This window comes from Chiloscyllium plagiosum, unplaced genomic scaffold (genome assembly GCF_037043375.1).
Source record: "Chiloscyllium plagiosum isolate Xiang-an unplaced genomic scaffold, Cpla_swu_hap1 HiC_scaffold_37, whole genome shotgun sequence".
Taxonomy (NCBI): domain Eukaryota; kingdom Metazoa; phylum Chordata; class Chondrichthyes; order Orectolobiformes; family Hemiscylliidae; genus Chiloscyllium; species Chiloscyllium plagiosum.
The window spans coordinates 29,206,545-29,228,486 of NW_028270175.1; the positions used below are offsets into that span (position 1 = coordinate 29,206,545).

At 43.6% G+C, this 21,942-nt stretch overlaps 1 protein-coding gene across 2 annotated transcripts in view; it reads right to left on the bottom strand.

Annotated features, from left to right (window-relative positions):
• The window catches only part of igsf21a (immunoglobin superfamily, member 21a), a 392,300-nt gene that overhangs the window by 712 nt on the left and 369,646 nt on the right, over positions 1 to 21,942 (bottom strand). For both annotated transcript variants that reach the window (XM_087980554.1, XM_043675638.2), the window contains 3 exons: positions 16,236 to 16,321; positions 2,756 to 2,948; positions 1,201 to 1,239 (listed from right to left, as the gene is read on the bottom strand). In XM_087980554.1, coding sequence (XP_087836680.1) covers positions 1,201 to 1,239; positions 2,756 to 2,948; positions 16,236 to 16,321 — 318 coding nt within the window. The remainder of the gene's footprint in view (positions 1 to 1,200; positions 1,240 to 2,755; positions 2,949 to 16,235; positions 16,322 to 21,942) is intronic.

The following is a 21,942-nucleotide window of genomic DNA, read 5'->3' on the forward strand; positions in this document are numbered from 1 at the left end:
TAATAGGCACAGTGTCAGATTAAATAAATGCTAACTACTGTCACTCAGGTCTATTGAAGGAGTCAATCTATGAAAGCAAGTTTTCATGGTAAATTCTCTACCAGTCCAGTTTGTACACAAATATTTTAGGTACATCATATCTGAGCCAATTTGGAACAATAACTCGGATTTGCACGTGTGAACTATGGGTTTCGTGGTCCCACTGTACCATTACAGGTGGAGGGGTCACCTGACTGGAGCCAAGGGGGTCAACTTGGTCAACCAAGGTTATTTCTCAGCCAAGAAATAACAGATGCTCCTTCACTGAGTCAAGCATTAACTCTCACTCTGCTATCGCTCTAAGGTTATTGTGCTACAATCCCCACCATTCAAACTGCTGATCGTTAAATTGGTCAAATAGCGCAAACTATTTTCCATTCCTGTTACTGCCAATTACAAAGTTTCTTGTTTAGCAAGCTGGTTTTTGTTGGCTGTTTGTACATGGCTAAGTATATATTGCAATTCTCAGTGTTGTGGAGCATTCAGTTAGAGACAAGCTGGGCAAGACTGTGAGATTTCAGCCAAAGGCATCAGTCTGAAAGTCTAATTGAGGAGATTGTAGTGCTTTGTCATGTCCCGACAGTGTGAGGATCAGGCAGTGTAATACACAATAATTACTGTGCCACAGAAATACTCAAGAGCACCAGAATTATAGAGTGCTGAGATGCAACGCAAATCTAAATTGGCCAGTGTAGACAGCAGGCAAATTGTGTTTGTACCAATGCTCCTGCCATAAGCAGTGGGGACTGTTTATATAAATAGGAATGTCATTACATCTCCAGTGGTAACATGCAGCAACAAACCAGTCGGGATTCATGAATCACCTCTCCCTCTCTCCCCCTCTTAATAATCCTCAAGTTTCTAAATACACTATTGGAGGACAGACTTTGTGTTGCTCCCTGGAATGCCAGTCACCTCTTAATGGTCCCCAGGTTTGGACTTTGGGCCAAGCAAGTCTTCATTCCCTAATCTCCAGCTTACACTCCCTCCTGTCTTTGTCTCTGTACCTTGGCCACAGACAGTTCAGGCTGAATGCACTGATTCTGGGGTTGAATCAGGAGTCTGGTCTATTCCCCATCCACTGCACCAATCATTTGACCTTAGCGCAGCCACTGAAGACACTGACACAGAAATGGATAGAATTAGAAAGTACAGACTCACCATTTTTATCATCAGTGCCTTTAGGAATGTTTGGATTCTCTGCAAGATGAAAATATAAAGTAATGTGAAGAAGATAGGCATATTACTGAACAGGAGAAGTTATTTTAGTCTATAAAGGCCAGGAACATGAATGGCCTAAGGCAGGATTATGTGAACAGTAGATGCCAGTGCTCTGTGATGGTTCACAGAAGGGCTGTGCAGAACTGAAGGACACAGATCTGATCTTTGATTGAACAGAAGTGCATAAAAATCAAAAAGTTGTCATCCACATTCAGCAGATAATAGGGAAAGCAAATGGACACTTGTCCTTTAGTTCAAAGGTCATAGAATATAAAAATAGGGAAGTCTTGCTGAAACCATAGAAGGCACTAGTCTGATCACAGCTGTTATACTGGAAACAGTTTTGTTTCTATCATCTAAGGAAAGATATATAGCACTGGAGGCAGTCCAGAGAAGCTTCACAAGGCTGATGCTGGGTATAGATGGAAAGTCTTATAAGGAGATAATGAGGACTGCAAATGCTGGAGATTAGAGTCGAGAGTGTGGTGCTGGAAAAGCGCAGCAGGTCAGGCAGCATCCAATGAGCAGGAGAATTGACGTTTCAGGCAAAAAACCCTTAATCAGGAATGAGGGTGGGAACCTCCAGGGTGGAGAGGTAAATGGGAGGGGGGTAGGGCTGGGGAGAAGGTAGCTCAGAGTGCAATAGGTGGATGGAGGTGGGGGTAAAGGTGATAGGTCGGAAAGGAGGGTGAAGCGGATAGAAGAGAAGGAAGATGGATAGATGGGACAGGTCATAAGGGCGGTGCTGAGCTGGAAGTTTGGAATTGGGATTTCACCAGCTCCCTCATTTCTCCCCTCCCCACCTTATCCCACATTCTCGAGTCTTATGAGGAGAGCTTGGGCCTATACTCATTGGAGTTTAGAAAAATGGAAGACGACCTTATTAAAACACACATGGTTCTCAGAAAGCTTGACAGGTTAGACACTGAGAGGTTATTTCCTCTTATGGGAGGGTCCAGGACCAGACAGCATAAACTCAGAACAAGGGTTTGCCATTTAACTCTCAGCCCCCTGACCCACAAGCCTCATTCCTGATGAAGGGCTTATGCCGATATGTCGATTCTCCTGCTCCTCGGATGCTGCCTGATCTGCTGTGCTTTTCCAGCACCACACTCTTGACTCTGATCTCCAGCATCTGTAGTCCTCACTTTCTCTAGACTCAAGTGTCTGCATCTTCTCCCATGTCTTATGGTGTTATCTCTGATGAATCAATAATTGGGTGCTATAAGTGGCTCCTATGAATGAGGTAATTATAAGATAATTAGGTTTCTTGCTCTTAGTTGCTAGCCAGTGATCTCTGCTGCAAAGTGTCCTTGCAATGCCAACTGAATAGTCTGCCAATTTAAGTCCATGCAGCAAGCCACTTGGGTCAGGCACTGAATAATTATCAATGCTAATGGCATCCTGGCTGGACTGATACCACAGTTTCTAGGAGAGCAGGAATGAACATATGTCTGCTACATCTAACTGTATGTGTTAATAGCTTGATACTTACCGAAAATGATGAGTCTGGCATGAGTGTCAGTTGATCCCAGCGGGTTCTGGGTGGTGCAACGGTACATGGAGCCATTGAGCTCTGCCGGGACCCTCTCCAACACCAGCTCTTTACCATCAAACTCGATACTTCCATCTAATAGACGTCCCCCCACTCTGGTCCAAGTGAAAAGAGGGTCTGGGAAAACTTCATTCTGTTAAAGGCACAAAGCATGGCAAGTGTCAAGTTGCCCTTAAATTCCTCAAATACAACATTATAAAAACCCACGTTTTCCAAGACATTGGGAGTGTGGATGCCGGAATGGAGGGATGTAGTAAGTGAGGTGGAGGAATGGAAACATGGTGGTAGCCATTGCTCAAAGCCAAGTTCCATTACACTGGTTCTGTGGACAGAGCTTCTGCCTCCAAAATCTCTTGCTTTGTGGTGGAGATCTCCGATTTGCAATCAAGTATCCAGCATTGAGAAAATGCTATTGGGTTGAGTAAGTGTTATCTTCATTTTTTTTATTAAGAATTCTTGAGCTCCCTATTTAATAATGTCTTGGGACCAACTCCAGAGCCTAGACTGCATCGTTGAAGAAGCAACGATCATGGATCAACTGAAGATGGACCTAAATGAAAGCCTTGCCAGGAGTATTCACTCGCTGAGATTGTCCTTTATCACTGACCTGGCTAGTGTTTGTAGGATTGGTGGGAGACCATCCTTGTCTGGGTCAGGCAAGGACAAGTTCTGTCTGTGTCTTGTGTTTGGATTCTCTTTTCACCATGTCATTGGGGTAGGGGGTTTGCTTGGGTCCTTCACTATTCCTGGAATTACTCCAATTGGTTCCAAACAAGCCAAACTGAAAGCTCTACTTTAAAATGTTCTTCTTCAGGGACTACAGATACTGTTATAAAAGCTATAACAACTAACCTCATTCACCGCTCCTACAACCGTGAGTACTCTTCCTCAGTGAGGTATCTGAGGTCATCATTCCTGGTGATTGAGCATGGGTTATTGTTTGTGTTGGAATGGAATTGCAGCCAATGCAAGGGTCTTTGGAAATCTGAAATAACTGGGCTCCTCCTATTTTGGTGAGCAATTGTCTCATTCCCCTGTTTAATCCAGCTCATTAATTCGGTTTTTCGTGATGTTATTAAATACTCTGCCCGTGTGTAGTTTAGATGCACAAAACAAGAAAGTACCAAGTTGATGTCAGTTAACCAGCTCCCTCTAACTCACTGCCACCTAATACTTTCAATCCTCTTCCACCAAATTTCAGCTGGAATCTTCCCTTTAACCTCCTGTTCCTAAAGTTATATTGACATGCTCCTCCCACCGATTGCGCCAACAATCATCCTCACTGGTACACAATGGCAATTTTGTCCTCTCTCTCATCACTTATTGGTGGGCAGTCTTCACCCTGTACCTTCACCCTGCAATTCTGGCTGGTTATTGTTACCCACCCTCAGGCCAGGCTGGCACTCTGCTTTGCCCGCAACGCCATGTCATTTCCCTTGCCGCATGGTCCTGGGATCCTGGTATTCCCACATCAAAGGCATTGTGGGTGCCTCTGCACTGTATAGACTGCTTCGAGAAGGCAGCTCACCATCACCTTCTCAAGGTGAACATGTGATGGCAAAGTAATACTGGTTCAGCCATGATGTCCACATCCCATGAATGAACAAAGATAACAAAACATCATGAAGCTATGATGGGGTGGATGAGGCAGGTGTTCTTACATTAGAATGAAAATTTGATCTGGTTAAAGGTGACAAATTAAAGTTTGATTCCTTAGACAATGTTTTTTCAGACTTTAATGCCTGTTTTTCTCTGTTCATCGAATCCCTACAGTGTGGAAACAGGCCCTTTGGCCCAAAAGGTCCACACTGACCCTCCGAAGAGAATCCCACTCCTCTATATTTCCCCCGACCCACACATCCCTAAACATTTTGGGCAGGCAATTTACCATGGCCAACTCACCTGACCTGCACATCTTTGGACAGAGGGAGGAAAGCAGAGCATCCGGAGGAAACCCACGCAGACACGGGGAGAATGTGCAAACTCCACACAGACAGTCGCCCGAGGTTGGAATCGAACTCAGGTTCCTGGCGCTACGAGGCGGCAGTGCTAACCATTGAGCCACCATTCCACCCCACTCCAACATTTTTGTTAGCTCAAAAGAAATTTAAATGGCCTTTGATAGCTATAGTTTTTATACTCTGCTTTAATGTTTGCACAGCAGCAAGTTAAAGTTTGACCTGGACGTGCAACCTGACCGTACTACGGCTAGGATTACATCCATTCCTTCATCTCAAAAAGCAGCAGGAAGTTAAAGAGAGAGTGATGCCAATAGTTAGTGTTCCCAGAAGAATAGTGTGCAAGTGTTCACCGCTCTTTGTAAAACAAGCGCTATCTAAAATATTCAACCTTGATCTTTCACTATTTCAAATGTGTGTCTCTTTGTTTCGCTGTCTTGAAGTGGTATTCCAAATTTTTCTACTCTACAGCCATTTTTCTGTTGCGTGCTTTCAAGGTTCCCTTGTGCAGATTGGCTTTGTGCAGGCGTTATTCTATTTGTGTTGACTTTCGATGCACAGGAATCCATCAGTTTTACTCTGGAGGCTGGATTCCAGGCTGCCAGCTGGCCACGATGAGAATGCTGATTGTTTTTCTGACTGCAGATCCTTGCTGCTTCCTGGAGAAGGTCCATGCCAAACAGCAGTTGGAAATCAGCCCTGCTTGTTTGGATGGAAAGGACAGCCTGGCTTTTCAGACTGGTGCACATCTAATGCCAGCGACGGTGATGAGAAAATATATACAAGTAACTGCTTACCCGACTCACTCTTTCATTCAAAATGGCAGCTCAAAGAAAAGAGTAGCCATTTTGTCACTGCTCCATCGCATTGCACCACGAGGCTGTGACACCTGATCAACCTTGTGTCAACTGTAGCCTAGCGACTCTGCACCAAAAGACTTCTCATCCTGTCAACCTCCATCTCCTCTGAGTGTTCTGCCCTCCTGCTCTCCCTTAATCCCTCCCTCCATATAAACTCATCACCCCATATTCAGAATCAACCCCTTGGCCTTGCTATTTTGCATCTCCATTCCCATTGTGTCACTCACAGATAAGGTCATTGCTTCTTATTTTTCACTCTCCAGTCACACCCCCTTCCCTCCCCCAAACCTTTTGCATTCTATGTCAGCCCCCTTCCAAATTCACTTTAAGTGCGCTTTTCATGTTCCAAATGTCTCGTCCCATTCACAATGTGTCTGCAGCTACTGATGTCCTCAAACCGTCGTTTGATATTGTCATTAAAGCCATTATTCTCTCTGACTCTGGCGTATCCTCAAACACCTGGGTTGTGCCCTCTTCATCCCTCCCTTAAGATAAAGGACATAGACATGAACAGATAAGGTGGACAACTGATTTAGCTATTCATGGTTAGATCTATCCATGAATGTCTATCCGATCCCATTCTCAGCTATTAGAACACTCAATGAACCCTGGAATGCAAGATAACCTCTGGCTCCTTTATTCTGTCTTCTTGTAATCCTCTCCCCTGTTTTCTGCACCATGACTTGCAACAAGTGGAAGGATTTCATGCAACTCATAATGAAGACCATTCAATCAGCTGCTCTTGTTACTTCCTTCCTTTCATCTCCCAACCCTTAATCCACTGGCCCACACTCCCCCTAAAGACTCCTTCCCACCCTAGATCTGAACTTATTTCTTTTTGTAGCATGTCCCCTATGTTCCCTCATGCCCTCACTGTGTTCATCTTACCCATGTGACACTTCCTACTCTCTCAGTCATCTCCCTATTGAACTGCCGATGACCCAATTTCCCCCAGCTCTCACGTTGGCTGATATTGTAAATAATTATTTCAATTTAGCTTCTCCTTTAGATCTACCATCGCCAGCTTGATGTTCCAAAAAAACAACCCTTGATCCTTACATCCTTGCTCACCACCATCCCAACTACAACCTCATTCCAAAGTCTTTGTACACAGGAAGGAACATGGAAGCGGGGCAGGCTATTCAGCCCCTCGAACCTGCTCCCCTACCCTAAATCATGGTTGGTCGTCACAAATATAATTTTTCTAAGTATGTCCTACGTCTCTCAATGTTATTCACAATTGGAAATCTACCAATCTCTATTTTTATATATTGATGTGTATTTAATGAGGTTCCACTACCCTCTGTGATGGAGAATTCCAATGATACACTACATTGAGTGATGAAATTACTCTTCATCTCAATCCTAAATGGCTTGTCCCTTATTCTCAGACTTTGTCCCTGGTTCAAGATTTTCACTCGAGGGAACACCACCCTTTCCAGATCTATCCTGTGCACTAGTGTAAGCATTTTGCAGGTTTCATTGAGATCTCCTCTCATTCTCCTAAACTTCAGTGAGTAGAATTACAAATGTTTAGCCTTTGCTCATTCAACAATGCCTCCAAACTTGGAATCATCCTCTGAACTGTCTCCAATGAAATAATCTCCTTTTCTCAATAATACAGATTTAGATTCCTCAGTCTCTCCTGTTAGCACACAGTCTTGCCATCCCAGTAATCAGACTGGGGCAGCTCTGCTGCATTCCCTCTCTGGTAAGACTACCAATGTTGTTGCTTCCAACTGTGTATTAACCATTCCCAGAAATCCATGTTCAAATTGTTTCAGTCAGGTTTCTGTCCTTGCCAATGCTGTAAAACAGCTTGTGACAAAACTCCAGGTAACCTCCAATCCGATTGTGATAAAGGTAAACATTTCCCTCTCATCATTCTTGACATGCCTACAGGCAATGTTGCCCATACTGGCACCCTCCAGTGGCCTGGTTCTATTATCTAACTAATTGTAACATTGGCCTCTTGCAGTACAATGGTAGTGTCCATACCTCTGATCCAGCAGGTCTGGGTTCAATCCTACCAGCTCCAAAGGCCATTAAAAACTCTGAACAACTTGATTAGAAAATATCTAAAATGGAGGATTAACGGGTATTTGTGGTGCAATGGTATTGCCCCTACTCTGGACTAGAAGATCCAGGATCAAGACCCCCAACTCCAAAGTTGTGTTATAACACATTTGAACAGGTACTTAAATAGGAGAATCAATGGCATAATAATGTTATTAACCAAAAGGTTGCCGGTACAAACCACTTGCAGTGATGAAAGTGTTTCCTGGCAGTCAGAGGCAGTGGTATCTTGGTGAACATAGCTGTTCTTCCAAGCAGTTAACCTGGGCTTGATTGCTGGCCATTGCAGGTAATCCATTTCCAAAACATACCAAATTTGAAACCCCAAAGGCTTGAATCTGATGAGCCATGTGAGATTTTACAGCCTCTTGAGGCGCAACAGGAGTATCCCTCACCTCTGGACCAGGAGTCTCGGTTCAAGTTGACAGGTTTGTCACAGCATGTTTAAGTAGTTGATCAGAAACAACTAGAAATGATCATTGGGGCTCTTGCTAAGGTTTATTTGAAGAGGAAATAGACTGAATGTTTAATAGTAATGGTGCAGTGATTGTAATGAGGTCAGCTAGGGGGACCTCAAAGAATATGAGTTCCCTGATTTGGGCTGTTAATCTGTTCCAATCAGGGAGCCCTGGCTGACAGATATAAACAGGCGTGTCAGAGGTACTGTTCACTCTGAGAGCTGGCCTGAAGGAGCTGGATCAGTACTATGCACATGTAAATAAAGGGTGACTTGGTGATAGGATACCGGCCACCATAGAGTTATTTCAAATGGGTTGAAGGGTTGTGGGGAGCAGGCTGGTAAGTGGAATGGAGGCCGAGATGAGATCAGCCATGATCACATCGTGTGGTAGAACAGGCTCGAGGGGCTGAATTGCCTACTCCTGCTCCTAGTTCTTATTTAAAGCATATAAAGGAGAATTGTTTGAAACCATACAATTTCGAAGAAGAGTCACAGGACACAAAACATTAATTCTGCTTCTCTTTCCACAGATGCCATTGGACCTTTTGAGATCCTCCAGTAATCTCTGCTCTATCCCAAACAACCACTTCTTCAGTAACACAGATGGTACATGGTGATTAGTGGTGAGCATCATTGTTAAAATACAACAAGCTAACAACAAGGGGGAAACAATCCATTGGACAAAGGAGAAATTCTTCTTTAGAAGACAAGTGAGTTTATTACTTTAAATAATTTAAGAATACTCAATCAATCAGCTGCAGCAAGGAATTGGACAATCAGTAGAACTTATGGAAGGAACAGTCAATTAGAAACAGCACTGGAGGCCAAAATCTTTACTATAGACCTGGTCAGGAATACAGGAGAAGCAGTGTGAGGAAGTAAGAGCTTAATTAGTTACCTAGTTACTAGGCAGTTACAGAGTCCTTAGAGAGGAAGGGTCTGTAGGGCCGGTCGATTCATGGTTCACCTCAGTGTGCCATGAATGAAGTAGAAAATTTATGTTGAGCAAAGGGGAAAATCCTTTAACCATTCACATTGCTATCACAGCACAGAGCACTCCCCATAAAGAACAGCTACAGTTTGCTTTATGTACAGCCCAGAGATTTAATTTGTACTGAGGCAGCAGCAGTGTGTACTTTGTGGGGTAGATTTTGTGTTACAAGGGGGCAACTGAAAAGATAAAGGAGGTACAGTCTAGCAGAAGAAAATAGTCCGAAGACATAAGACTGTGATAAGGATGGGCGTTAAACAAGTTAAACCATGACTTTAGCAGGAAGTTTTATTAAAACTACAGCAATGAAGCTGCATTTGGAAATTTATGGAGGGTTCGTCCAGCATGTTTAGACAGTGAGAAGCCTTAATGACTGTACAAAAAAGCTTCACCTTGGCACTATTTGAAGAGGTGTGGGCATGTTCTCCAGAGTGTCCTAGCCACTAATTATGAACAAGTATCACTTAAAGAGATTGTCTGATCACTACCCCATTGCGGTTCTTTATGGAGTCTTGCTGCAGGCTGAATAACTGTAGTGTTCCCTGTGTTATGTCTACAGATTTATCCATCCTAAATGTTGCCACTAAAGAGCAACCTAAACCTGAAACACTATTTATGCAGGTAGCCCTGTCTTGAGCCTTGAATCATCTTGTGTGTATGAGTAGATTAGGGTGTGTGGGTACAGGGGGATTCAGAGATTGTTAACCAACAATATTCAAGACTGGCCATTCATTTAAAATAGTCCATGCAGACAATAAGTAAGAACATTGCATTACTTGCCTTTCAGAGAGGATTAGGAGCCAAACCTACTCACTGAAGAACAAAATTACCTTAACCTTCTGGAGATACGTGGCCCTCTGAGGTACATATTCCCCACTTCCAATTGTAAAATAAATGGAATTGTAAAATGTGGCACACATCTTTGTGAATTGAAGATCTGTTATTTAATACTTTCGATAAAATTGGATCATTTCACTTGAACAGGATTCCGTGTCTATGTTGTATAAACTAAGCTGACATGAGTGTTCCCTTTCACCTAGCGTAAATTATTTAACTTTGTTCACTGTTATTAAACACTCAAAATGAAGATGGGGAGAGCTAATGACTTCAGGAGAGTGCAGTTTTCTCTGCAGCTGCCTTTCTAATTTAACTTGAAATTTACTTAAAAATAACCTCCACATGATATGAATAACTCAATCAAACCGAGTTTTCAAATGCTAAGAGTTTGGCGCGGTGTGCGAGTTGAATTTATATTTAATGCTCTCTCCCCCACCTTCTTTTCTATTCAAATATTTTATGACTTTGTAGAATGGAAATGTTTTCCTACTGTCTGCAACTTGAAGGAGTAATCATCTGCAGAACTGTGATAATTATACTGCTGGGTGTCAGGATGTTAACTGAATTGAATACAATGAGAATATTTCTATCTTGTCAGAACCTGGCATGATATGAAAAGCTCCACCAAACTACTTTTGTTCTTCCTATCGTAAAGCCCAGTTCTCATGTGCTTTACAATTAAAACCTTTTATTGCTACTTCATTCCCGAAAGGGCTGTCTCATTCAATAGCAAAGCTCTAAAACCATCAGCAGTGACTACCCCACCCTAGCACAGTTGCTCCTCAGAGAACCTTTCTTAGCTTGCGAGCTTTTATTAAATGGCCAAATCTTGTCTGATCTACAGTACCATGCCCAGAGCCAGTACAGGTGAGGAACATCATGGAGGATTGAAGTATTTATTTACATAAGTGCAGATTGGCTAGTCAATCATGTAGAAGATATCACAGTCTGACCAATCCTGTCTTCATCATAAGTCCACTTTTATGTGGGGATGAGTTTATTCGCTCTTCTGTAATGCAGAACAACTGGAGCCAACTACAGAACCCGAATGAAATTAGTTGACTTACTGCAGACTTGGACCCAAAATATTCCGATTTATGGCTTTACAATACTCTGAAGCAGTATAATATCTGACTGATTTTTGGCTTGATTTATTACTGTCACCTGTACCCAAGTACTTGAGTCACTAATTTAATAATTGATTACTTAATTAATTAAAATACTTTGTTAGCTCGCGATTGGAGGGTTACTTACAGTCATCTCTAGTCTCAGAAAAACACCAATAGTTATTCCTGTTGGCCCTGTATAAAGGAGGTGAAAACAATTGCTTCAGTAGTAGCACTGTCAGCACTGAGTCTGAGATTGGGGTTCAAACAGCACTCCAAGACATTGCTGAGGTCACTTTTGGAGTACTGTGCATAATTCTTTTTGTCCTGCTATAGGAAGGATATTATTAAATTGGAAAGGGTGCAGAAAACGATTAACAAGTAAGTTACTGGGACTGGAGGATTTGTGTTATAAGGAGATGCTGGATAGGCTAGCACTTCCTTTCACTTGAGCATAAGAGGTGAGGGGTGACTTTGTAGAGGTCTCTAAAATCATGAGGGGCATGGATAAGGTGAACAGTAAAGGTTCAAAACCAGAGGCATAAGTTGAGAGGATTAAAGGTTTAAAAGGGACCTGAGGGGCAACTTTTTACACAGAGGGTGGTGCGTACATGGAATGAGCTGCCAGAAGAAGTGGTAGATGCAGACACAATTACAACATTTAAAAGGCACCTGGATGGGTACATGGATAAGAAAAGCTTAGAGGGATATGGGCCAAATGCCGGCAAATAGGACTAGTTCAGTTTAGGCAAACTGGTTGGCATGGATGGGTTGGGCCAAAGGGTCTGTTTCCATGCTGTATGACTCTATGACTCCAGGGACTGAGGAGATAATCCACACTGAGAATCCCTCATCAGAGGGAGTGCTACATTGTCGATGAGATGTTAAATCAAGGCTGTGTCACTCAGCCTGTTTGGGCGATTGTAAGCAATCACACTATTTGAAGAAGAGCCGGCAGATTGCCCCAGAGATCTGGTTAACACTGCTTCCTCAACCAGCTCCAAGTTAATTGGTAGTACCTGGTTCAGAAGGCTCTTTATGACATTGGTACATTGATGTCTCAATGAGTTGCAGGGAGGTGTTGCTGTAGTGCTAATGTCACTGGATAGAAGTCCAGAATTGCAGATTAATGTTCTGGCGACATGGATTTGAATCCCACCATGGCAGATGGTGAACTGTGAATTCAACAAAAATCTGGAATAAAATGTTGGCCTCATGGTAGCCATTGTCAATCGTTCCAAAATAAAAACCCATCTCGCTTACTAATGTCCTGTAGGGTAGGAAATGTGGGTCGCCTTGTCAAGTTTGCTTTATATCCAAGTTGAGACCCACAGCAAAGTGGTTGACTCTTAACTGCCCTCTGGGCAAGTAGGGATGGACAATAAATGCTGCTGCGCCAGTGACGCCCACATCACCTGAATGAATTAAAAATATTCATTCCACAGACAATGGCGTGGGCTCTTTGTACAAGGATTGTCAACAAGAAGAGACACAGCAGCAGGTGAGAGAGAGTTTCTTCTGATGTAGCATTCATATTGGAAGTGCAGAGGAGGAAAGAAATGCTGTCTTGAATCTTACGAGCAGTAACAATACCGAATGTGATGTCTCGGTGTGCAATGTTCGCCCAACCCAACACATTTCTTCTGATTGTCATCTTTCAGCTGTCAAAGAAATGTGGACTGCAGTGTACCCTCAGGAGCTTTGATGGAGTGGAATAAAGTCAGGGGAACTTTTTAATGCCGTCTTTTTATGGCACTAACTGCCATAAAAATGGATGAGTGATTGGAAGAGCGGGTGAATGAGGTAATGAGCTGAGCGAGTGAGTGAGGTTGCTAGGTGAGTGGATGGGTGAGGTAGGTAGATAGGTAAGGGAAGTAGGTGGGAGGTGATTGGGGAGTATTTGGATCTGATCAGCAGATGGTTGGTGAGTTCCTGGTTTGGCAGCTCGCTGGGTTGTTGAGAGAAAGCTGTGTCATCAGTGGAGGAATTCAGGGAATTGAGGGATTAGGGTGGTTGGTGGGAGATTGGAGGGGCAGGGATACAGTCAGTTGTGGAGTTACCTGGGTGATTCATTGGGTTTTAACCTAAGGCACTTCACCTACACATCCCTGAACACTATGGGCAATTTAGTATGGCCAATTCACTTAACACCACATGGGCTGCACGGTGGCTCAGTGGTTAGCACTGCTGTCTCACAGTGCCAAGGACCCGGGTTCGATTCCAGCCTCGGAAGACTGTCTGTGTGGAGTTTGCACATTCTCCCCACATCTACGTGGGTTTCCTCCGGGTGCTCTGGTTTCCTCCCACAGTCCAAGGATGTGCAAGTTAGGTAAATACCCATAGTGTTCAGGGATGTGTGGGAGGGGTGCATTAGTCAGGGTAAATGTAGAGTAATAGGGTAGGGGAATGGGTCTGGGTGGGTTACTCTTTGGAGGATCGGTGTGGACTTGTTGAATCAAATGGCTTGTTTCCACACTGTAGGGATTCCACGATTAACCTGGCTAATATTTCTCAGTTAATTATCCAGGTAAGTCCCCAGATTCTTCTAAATCTGTAACATTCTAAATCTGGAGCCATTCATGGAAGGACTTGGGGACCAATGGGATTACCCATCTACCTTCTATGCAATTCTCAAATACTTTCATGCATGAGGACTTCCACAGAGTTCTGATGTATGTCTTCAGTCATCTGACGATCCAGAAACTGGAAGATCTAGCCTGATGTTTCTGTAGGAGGCCTTTAAGGTAATTACAGGGAAGTGAATGTGAACAGGTCATGAAGGAGAAGAATCTCCCAGAGTCTGGCCCTGAGGACCTGGAAGCAGAGCCATAAGCAATGTACTGACTTAGTGCAGGTGGTCAAGGTCAGTGAAAAGATCCTCACATCCCATTTCTGCCCATCACCACCACCATCACACACTGTTCAATGCACCACAGCCCATCAGAGTTGGGATTCATGTGTGTACCAATGCTGCTAGCTTGGTATTCACCTTGTATTGCTTCTACATACATCTTCAGCTACTGCAAGCACATCACCCAAACGTACTGCACTGAAAACACTGGCAACATTCCATATATCCTGCAGGAAAAGGCAGATCAAAATAGAGGAAAGCAGAATTGTCAGGGTCAGGCACATCTGTGGAGATGGTCCTTTGTATCATGGAAATGATACAAAGGACCATCTCCAACATCACAGAGAACATTCAAAGTGAGGGTGTGTTCCTTTCTTATGCTCCTTCTCAAACCCACCTCATGTGCCCCCTGTTCTCTGAGAAAGGGGCTGATGTTGTAATAAGGACTTTCTTGTTTTCCCTCCCACCCTTCTTCCTTCACTCCAACCCTCTGCTTCTTCAGTTATCTGTCAATATCCGCAAAGTGTATTCAGGCTGGCTCAGGCAACCTCAGGAGGTATACATTTCTCAGATGTGGGCTCCTGCAAGGTGGAAGGCGGAAGACAAATGGAAGGAGGGACACACACATGTCGGACAGAATTTGTGAAGTTCAGGAGCTAAAAGCTTCCAGCAGCAGTATTGGGACAAACTGGAAGGTGTACAATGACAGATCAAAGTTAAAAATCACACAACACCAGGTTACAGTCCAACAGGTTTATTTGGAAGCAGTAGCTTTCGAAGCGTTGCTCCTTCATCAGGTGGTTGTGGAGCAGGACCATAACACACAGTGAGAGAGACAGACAGACCGACAGACAGAGAGAAGCTTTTTATTTGTCATTTCTACCATATACAACTGAGACAGTAAAAACAAGACAGCGTTCCTCCAGGATCGAGGGTGCTACATGGACAGCACAAACTACACACTCATACACAGCATAAAGTGCATAAGAACTGCAAAACACACAAGTTCCTGTGTAACAGAAGAATGATGAATAATAGACATTTTTCCAGCAGCAATTTGAAATTGTGCAAAGAATTTCAGATGGGAAAGAGTCCAATCATACTGTGTTGAGGAGCCTGATGGCTTGGGGGAAGAAACTGTTGCATGGTCTGACTGTGAGAGACTGAATGCATAGCAAAAGGTTACAGTGCCATGTGGCTGAAATATACTAAATAAACTTAGATTAAGTTTAATATATTTCAGCTGCATGACACTGTAACCTTTTACGATAAATTCTGTGTCTTATTGTCCTGCTTGACAACCACCTAATGATGGAACAGTGCTTCGAAAATAGTGTTTCCGATTAAACCTGTTGGACTATAACCTGGTGGTGTGTGAATTTTAACTTTGTCCCAGTCCAACACTGGCTCCTCCAAATAATGACAGATCGGATCTTAAGGAGCATTTACCAGCATTCTGTTGAATCACTGAATCATGCTGGAAACAGTGATGGATCCCTGGTGTTTAATTTAATCCTGATTGACTGGTGTTTGAATTCCTCCTTTCCTGCCATAAGTACAATATCGCGGAATTAATTCCTTTTCTATTCTATTCTTTACGTCTTGACAACTCTTGAAGAGACATATTAAACTTTTGGCTCCTTCGCCTCCATCTGCAGCACTGGCCATCCGCGTTTATCTCCTCTTTGCCAGCCTTTACCTTTAGAGAATAGTTAGGTCCAATTATACTTTTCAAGGCCATGCTGAGAGGTAGGTTCACTGAAGTAACAGGAGTGCCATTTTCATGAAAGCGAGAGAGACTCCAACTTAGCATTAGTTTGATATCTTTCCCACACTTAGTATTTTCAAATGCAATGAGAATATTGAGTTTGGTCTGAAAGCACCCTACTTGCCACTCTGTCAGCTATTTCATTTGACCAAATGTGCTCTTTAACCTGTTCTTTTTTACCCTTGTAATGATAGGTGTGCCAATGCACTTCATTAAAATCTTTACTTTCATGAGGATTTTCAATCTTATTCACTGTTTTTGTAATGGCTGGTGTTAGACATAGATAAATGTATGGTTACAAATAGTTGTTTAGTTGGTCTGCTACTATTTTACACCAACAACTACTCATTTTGAAAAAGCACCCTTAACGTGGCAACATTTTCCAAGGAGCTTCACGTGGGCAGATATGACTGAGAGTATTGCTGTTACTGTGAGATTGCACTGATGCTCAAGAACAATTCACCTTTTAGCATTTACTTCAGAGTTTGTCAGCAAAGAGAGAATACATGTTACCTGGAATCCCATTATGACGATTTTAACAGTGTCACCGACTTGAACACGTGATGGGATCACATCAATCCGTGGACCTCTGGGTGCGGCTGTACAGACAAAAACCAAAGTTAATTCTTTAGCCTTAGCTGCAGTGTTCCTCATTCTGGTAGGATGACCCACTCCTGGGGGGTGGGAGGGACTGATTCTGGGTGCACTGACCACTAAGCCTGGTGTTCTGAGCAGTAAACACTGGCCCCAGGAGCAAATCTGTCATCTTGTGTTTGTGCACATTCAGTTTTAAACTCAAAACCAGCCCACAGAGTTGCTGCGAGTGAAAACACCCAGTGACATGGAATAGCAAGGGCTTCTGGGACCAAAGGTTCACCTCCTTAACCAATAGACTTAAGAATGAAAGACTGAGGGCAAAAAAACAAACTAGAATGAAATCAAATGCAGAAAGAAAAGTGAAGAATCAAGGAAAGAGGAAATTAAAAGAAGAAAAAAGAGACCGCAAGAAAAAAAAGCTATATTTAAAATTTGAACCTCTTAAAAATCCTCCACGGCAATTCAATACTTGAATACAATTAGACCTCAATTGTTCCCTTTCTGGGCAAAAATGATTGATTGACAAGCATTAATAACAATTACATCTTCAAAAGGGTGCTTATCCTGTCAATTGTGGGATCTAACTTCCCACGGCGAGTTTAATAGACAATTAATGTACAAACTCAGCAAATCCAGTACAACAACAGGGAGGTTAAGGTGTCTTTTCCTGGAAGCTAACAGTGCAGCACAAAATCATCCAGCAACTTGTGGCAATTCATGGATATCTGTTCATTCAATCACTAACTGATTTGCACATTAATAAGATGAATTGTTCAGATGTCTATTATTTTTTAAGCAAATTCTAATAATTTGAGGCTGATAATTCAGACACTGAATTGGAGTAACCAAGGGCTTGAAAACATTCACGCACTTAAAAGGGAAACACTGGTGGCAGAGGAATGAAGAGTTTGTGTCCAATTACCGTCAAACCCACTGGAAGAAACTTGGGAAGTATGTAAATTCCTCCCACCTTGTCTCCTTCATATTAGACTGCAAATTCAGCTTGCATAGAAGTCCCATCAAATTGCAACCATTCTTAAGGCTTGTTGGAGCTACCACTGACAGCCTGGTCTTATTTGCAGATTTTTTTTTAACCTGCACAAATAATTGCAAGATGCTTGCATTGCTGACTGAGCAGATTGGGACTACCCGGAACATAATGATCTTAAACTTTTAGCTGCACAGAAATCATTAAGACCAGGGAGAAAGCAATTGGAATACCAACCAATTAAAAGTGATGTGCGTGTTATTTTGGAGTAGAATTATTGTGTCAGTCCCACAGTCTTAATTAACATTGTCTTCCTTCGCCACTCAAATTTCATCCTAACACCTCTGGTATCCCGCCATCAACTGAAAGGAAGATTGGTGGAAAAGATAGAATGTTCTTATTGCATGCATCAGTGCATGAAGACCTAGTTTCCTTTGTTCCACTGCTAGGTGCAATCTTAACGAGGTCAGCTCCTAGATTCTGCATCAATGTAAACCCAATAAAAATGTATTCTCTGTCAGGACAGGGGAAGCGGTTTTAGCCATGAAAATATGGTGGTGCAGTGTTGAGAGCACTTATTTGTGGAAAATGGAAGTCTCGTAACTGAAGGAGACCAATCCGTCCCGCTTAATGTAAAACCAGAGTGTGATGAACAGTCATTAATCTTCTAAAGTGGAAGATGAAGTTTGGCCAGATGTAAAAATATGATAAAGACTGATTTAAATAAAAAATGTTAACATAAATAGAGAGCCTGTGAAGTAAAGGTTAGTTTAAAATGTAAAAACTCAAATTACCTAAAACCAACCAAAAGGAAGGTTTGCTTAACTTGTCACAACTCAGTAGTAAACAGTCCCGGGAGTCAATTCCACCTGTAGCCGCACGGTTCCCATCTGTTCCATTCCTAATGGAACCAAATAGATACAACTTGAGACCGATGTGACAACTTCTAATGACCATGTGTAGCATTTGGATGTCAAATTAAATGCTTTGCTCCAATTTGTGTGGTGTGAATAACAGGCACCCAAGGGAACAGCAAACAGTTGAGGGAATAAGCAGTTTGTTGTGCAGCCAACTCTGGTTGCAAGTTCGTTCTGAGGCTGCGTTTGCCCGGCACAACATCAGTGAAGTCAGATCTCAATGGGGCCCTACAACACCATGAGCAGAAGGTGACCTTTTGACAGGTGTCACAGACGCTTCCTCATAACAAGAAGCTATTTTCGAAGCCCTTCGGGAACCTTGTTGACAGCCTGAGCCAGAAACCCCGTCCAGGACCTGCATTCTGGGCAGTTTTGTAAAGTTTAAAGGAGGCTTTGCCAAGACGTTGAAGTGACTCACGGCAGGCCGTGCCAGGAGCAGATGGTGCTCATCCCTTCGATCAAACACAACTCTGCAAACACCAGAAGATTTGCCTTTTTTTTTGTGTGTGTGTTTTTATTTGGAGTATGCGCAGAATTATTGCAAGAAGAGAATATTTGTTGATGATTGTATTACTACGGAACAGTGTGGGTCCATGAGGCTGCTGTCATTTTGTGAGCTGTGACAATTCTGTTTGTTCTTTGCAGATTGCTTGCTCTGTCCAGGTCTCCAATAACTTGATTTCCCAACTCCCCATCTTTCTGTTGTAACTATATGGCTAAATGTCCAATGGACAATGGAGACTATATGGCAGTGGTCACTGTGGTCTTACAGATTAGCTTAATGACATCCTTGTAACTCAGGGTTTCGATATCTAGAGCTTCCATGTGAGTGCACTAATCACTTGTGGGAAACCAGTTAGCTGAGGTCAGGAAAGGTCAGGAATTGGAACAGTGGTATTCAAGTGCCACAATTTCAAAAATAAAAAGCATGGTTTCCTTTATTTCTGATCAACATATGTCTCTTGAGAACTCATTGCTATTTCCAGAATAAATTAAACAAACAACTGAGGATGCTGGGAATCAGAAACAAAAACAGAAATTGCCGGAAAAATTCAGCAGGTTTGGCAGCATCTCTGGAGAGAAATCAGAGTTAACGTTTCAGGTCCAGCCACCCTTCTTCAAAACAAAGTAAGATATAGTAAGATGCTATAAAAGCATTCATTGTGCCCTTATTAGAATCACCAAGCATATCTGCGTCACCCTTCTGTACTGCATGCCCAACCACTTTCTCTAAGGAAGATTGTCAACTTATGCAGGAGTGTGCTTCTGTTCTCGATAAGAACTGGATTCAGATTCATCTTCCAGCTCTTCCACAGCTTTCCCAAGTCCACCAGCAAACAAAGAACACTTCCACCATCCCTCTGGTGAATTTGTGTCTGAATCTCAACGTGCAGAAACCACACTCCATGACTGAACAATATACAACCTATTCACCATACAAAGATGTGTTCTCATGTTCAACATTCTCTCTACGTAAACAGGCGCTTCACACAGAGACTACCGAGGCTCAGAAACCTACCTAGGGAAGACCTTGCTGCTTGTCACTGGGGGAGAATGCCATTGACGTTGATGGCAAAAGTGTATTGTCAGTAATATCTATTAGCTTTGCAATCTTAGCTCACATCCCACCTCAACAAATACTACTCTCTCTATTCACCTGCCTGGCATGTTCTCTCTAACTAGCTGCCATGGGAACACACACTGGGGTCTGTGAAACCCAGTGGGCAGGGGAAGGACAGCCCAGACAGAAAGGAGGAGGCTATACCTTTCTCTGGAAAAGCAAGGCCGACAAACACCACCATATCCATGAAGTCAGCTTCACTGTCAAACAAGAACTGGTTGACCAACTCTGAGACTCTCCCGGTGGAATAAGGGAACACCTCATGACATTCGACCCTACCCTTGTTTGAGCTCAGTATGTCACAGTATTCAGTGTGTATGCACCAACACTTGATGCAGCAGCTGGGGAAATTCTACCCTAGCCTTGACCAATCTCTCGCTCAGCTCCCTGAAGCAGACAAACTAATCACCTTCAGCGACTTCAATGCCAGACTTGGCAAAAGTGCAGACCTCTGGGACGATGTAATGGGGAAAGGGGGAGGGAGGGTAACAAAACTCCAATGGCACTCTTCTCCTGACCAAATGTGCAGACACAACCTCCTCATCACCACCGCACTGTTCCACCAAAGGGACAAATACAAGACATAATACAAAGCACCCACGCCCCCAACACTGGAATATCCTTGACTACGTCATCATCAGAGCAAGGGACGGAAAGATGTGAGAATCACCTGCACCTTGGGACAGAAGCCGCCGACTGCTGGACACACCATCGCCTGATTCGAGTCAAGATTGACATAAATACAGCCCCGCCACAGCAGAGAGACAGAAGCAGTGCTGCAAGAAGTCCAACACTGAGGCACTCAAAGACCCGGAAAAGAGAGCCTCATACAACCAGCTCCTCTCCACGAATCTAGCGACCCTCAGCAACATCGAGTCACAGGATCCCAAAAGCCTATGGTCCATCCTCAAGGCCGCCATCATCAATGCCTGCAACAACTCGGTCAGTCACTTAACCAGGAAACACCAAGTCTGGTTTTACCAGAATAGTCAGGAGATCCAAGAATTGATAAACCAGAAGCACACGACATTTCTGAGGGGAAAACATTAACTGTACTCGGAAGAGAAAAGGCAGACCTACAGGTGACAGAAGGCTGAGGTCCAACAACAAATTGGTGACATAAAGAACAGGTGGTGGGTGGGGAAAGTACTGAAGGCCCAATGAATGGCTGAAAACCATGATGTGCAGGCTTTCTTCTGGGCGGTGAAGACCATTTTTTAACCAAGGCCCCAGCCCATTGCTGGCCAATGGCAGAGTGACTCTCATCAAAGACAAAGAAGTCATAAAATGACACTGGGGGAGCACTTCAGAGACTGCCTCAACTAGGGCTCAGTTGTCGATCTAAGCATTCCTGATCACATCCCACAGCACGTTACACTCCGCAGCCTCAGCAACGCCCCAGCCCTGCACGAAACAGAGAAGGCCATCCGCCAGTTCAAAAACAACAAGGCCACTGGGGCAGATGGTATCCCCGCTGAGACATTGAAGTGCGGAGGCACAGAGCTCCCAGTGCAGCTACATGTCCCTGTCTGCCTTATCTGGAAGCAGGAGAGCATCCCTGGGGAGCTTCAAGATGTCACAGTCATGAACACTTTCAAAGAAGGGAACAAGTCCGACTGTGGTAACTACCTGCTGTCGATCGTTGGAAAAGTCACCGCCATGGTCCTCCTCAACAGTCTCCTCCCTGTGGCTGAAGAACGCCTCCTGAAATCACAGTGAGGCTTTTGGCCATTGAGGGGCACAATATACATGGTTTTCACTACATGACTGCTGCAGGAGAAATGCAGAGAACAGAACCTCCCCCGTACATGTCCACCTTTGACCTTACAAAGGCCTTTGACATCATCAACCAGTAAGCATTATGGACCGCCTTCTCCGCTTTGGCTACTCCAGGAAGTTTGTCACCACCCTTTGCTCCTCGATGACATCGAAGTCGTGGTAATGATTAATAGCTCCCCAACCGACCCATTTCCCTTTCAGACCAGTGTCAAGCAGGGCTGTGTGTCATTGCCCCAATACTGTTCTCGATCTACCTTGCTGCAGTACTTCACCTCACCGCTGACTAGCTCCCTGCTGGAGAGGAGCTAACCTACAGAA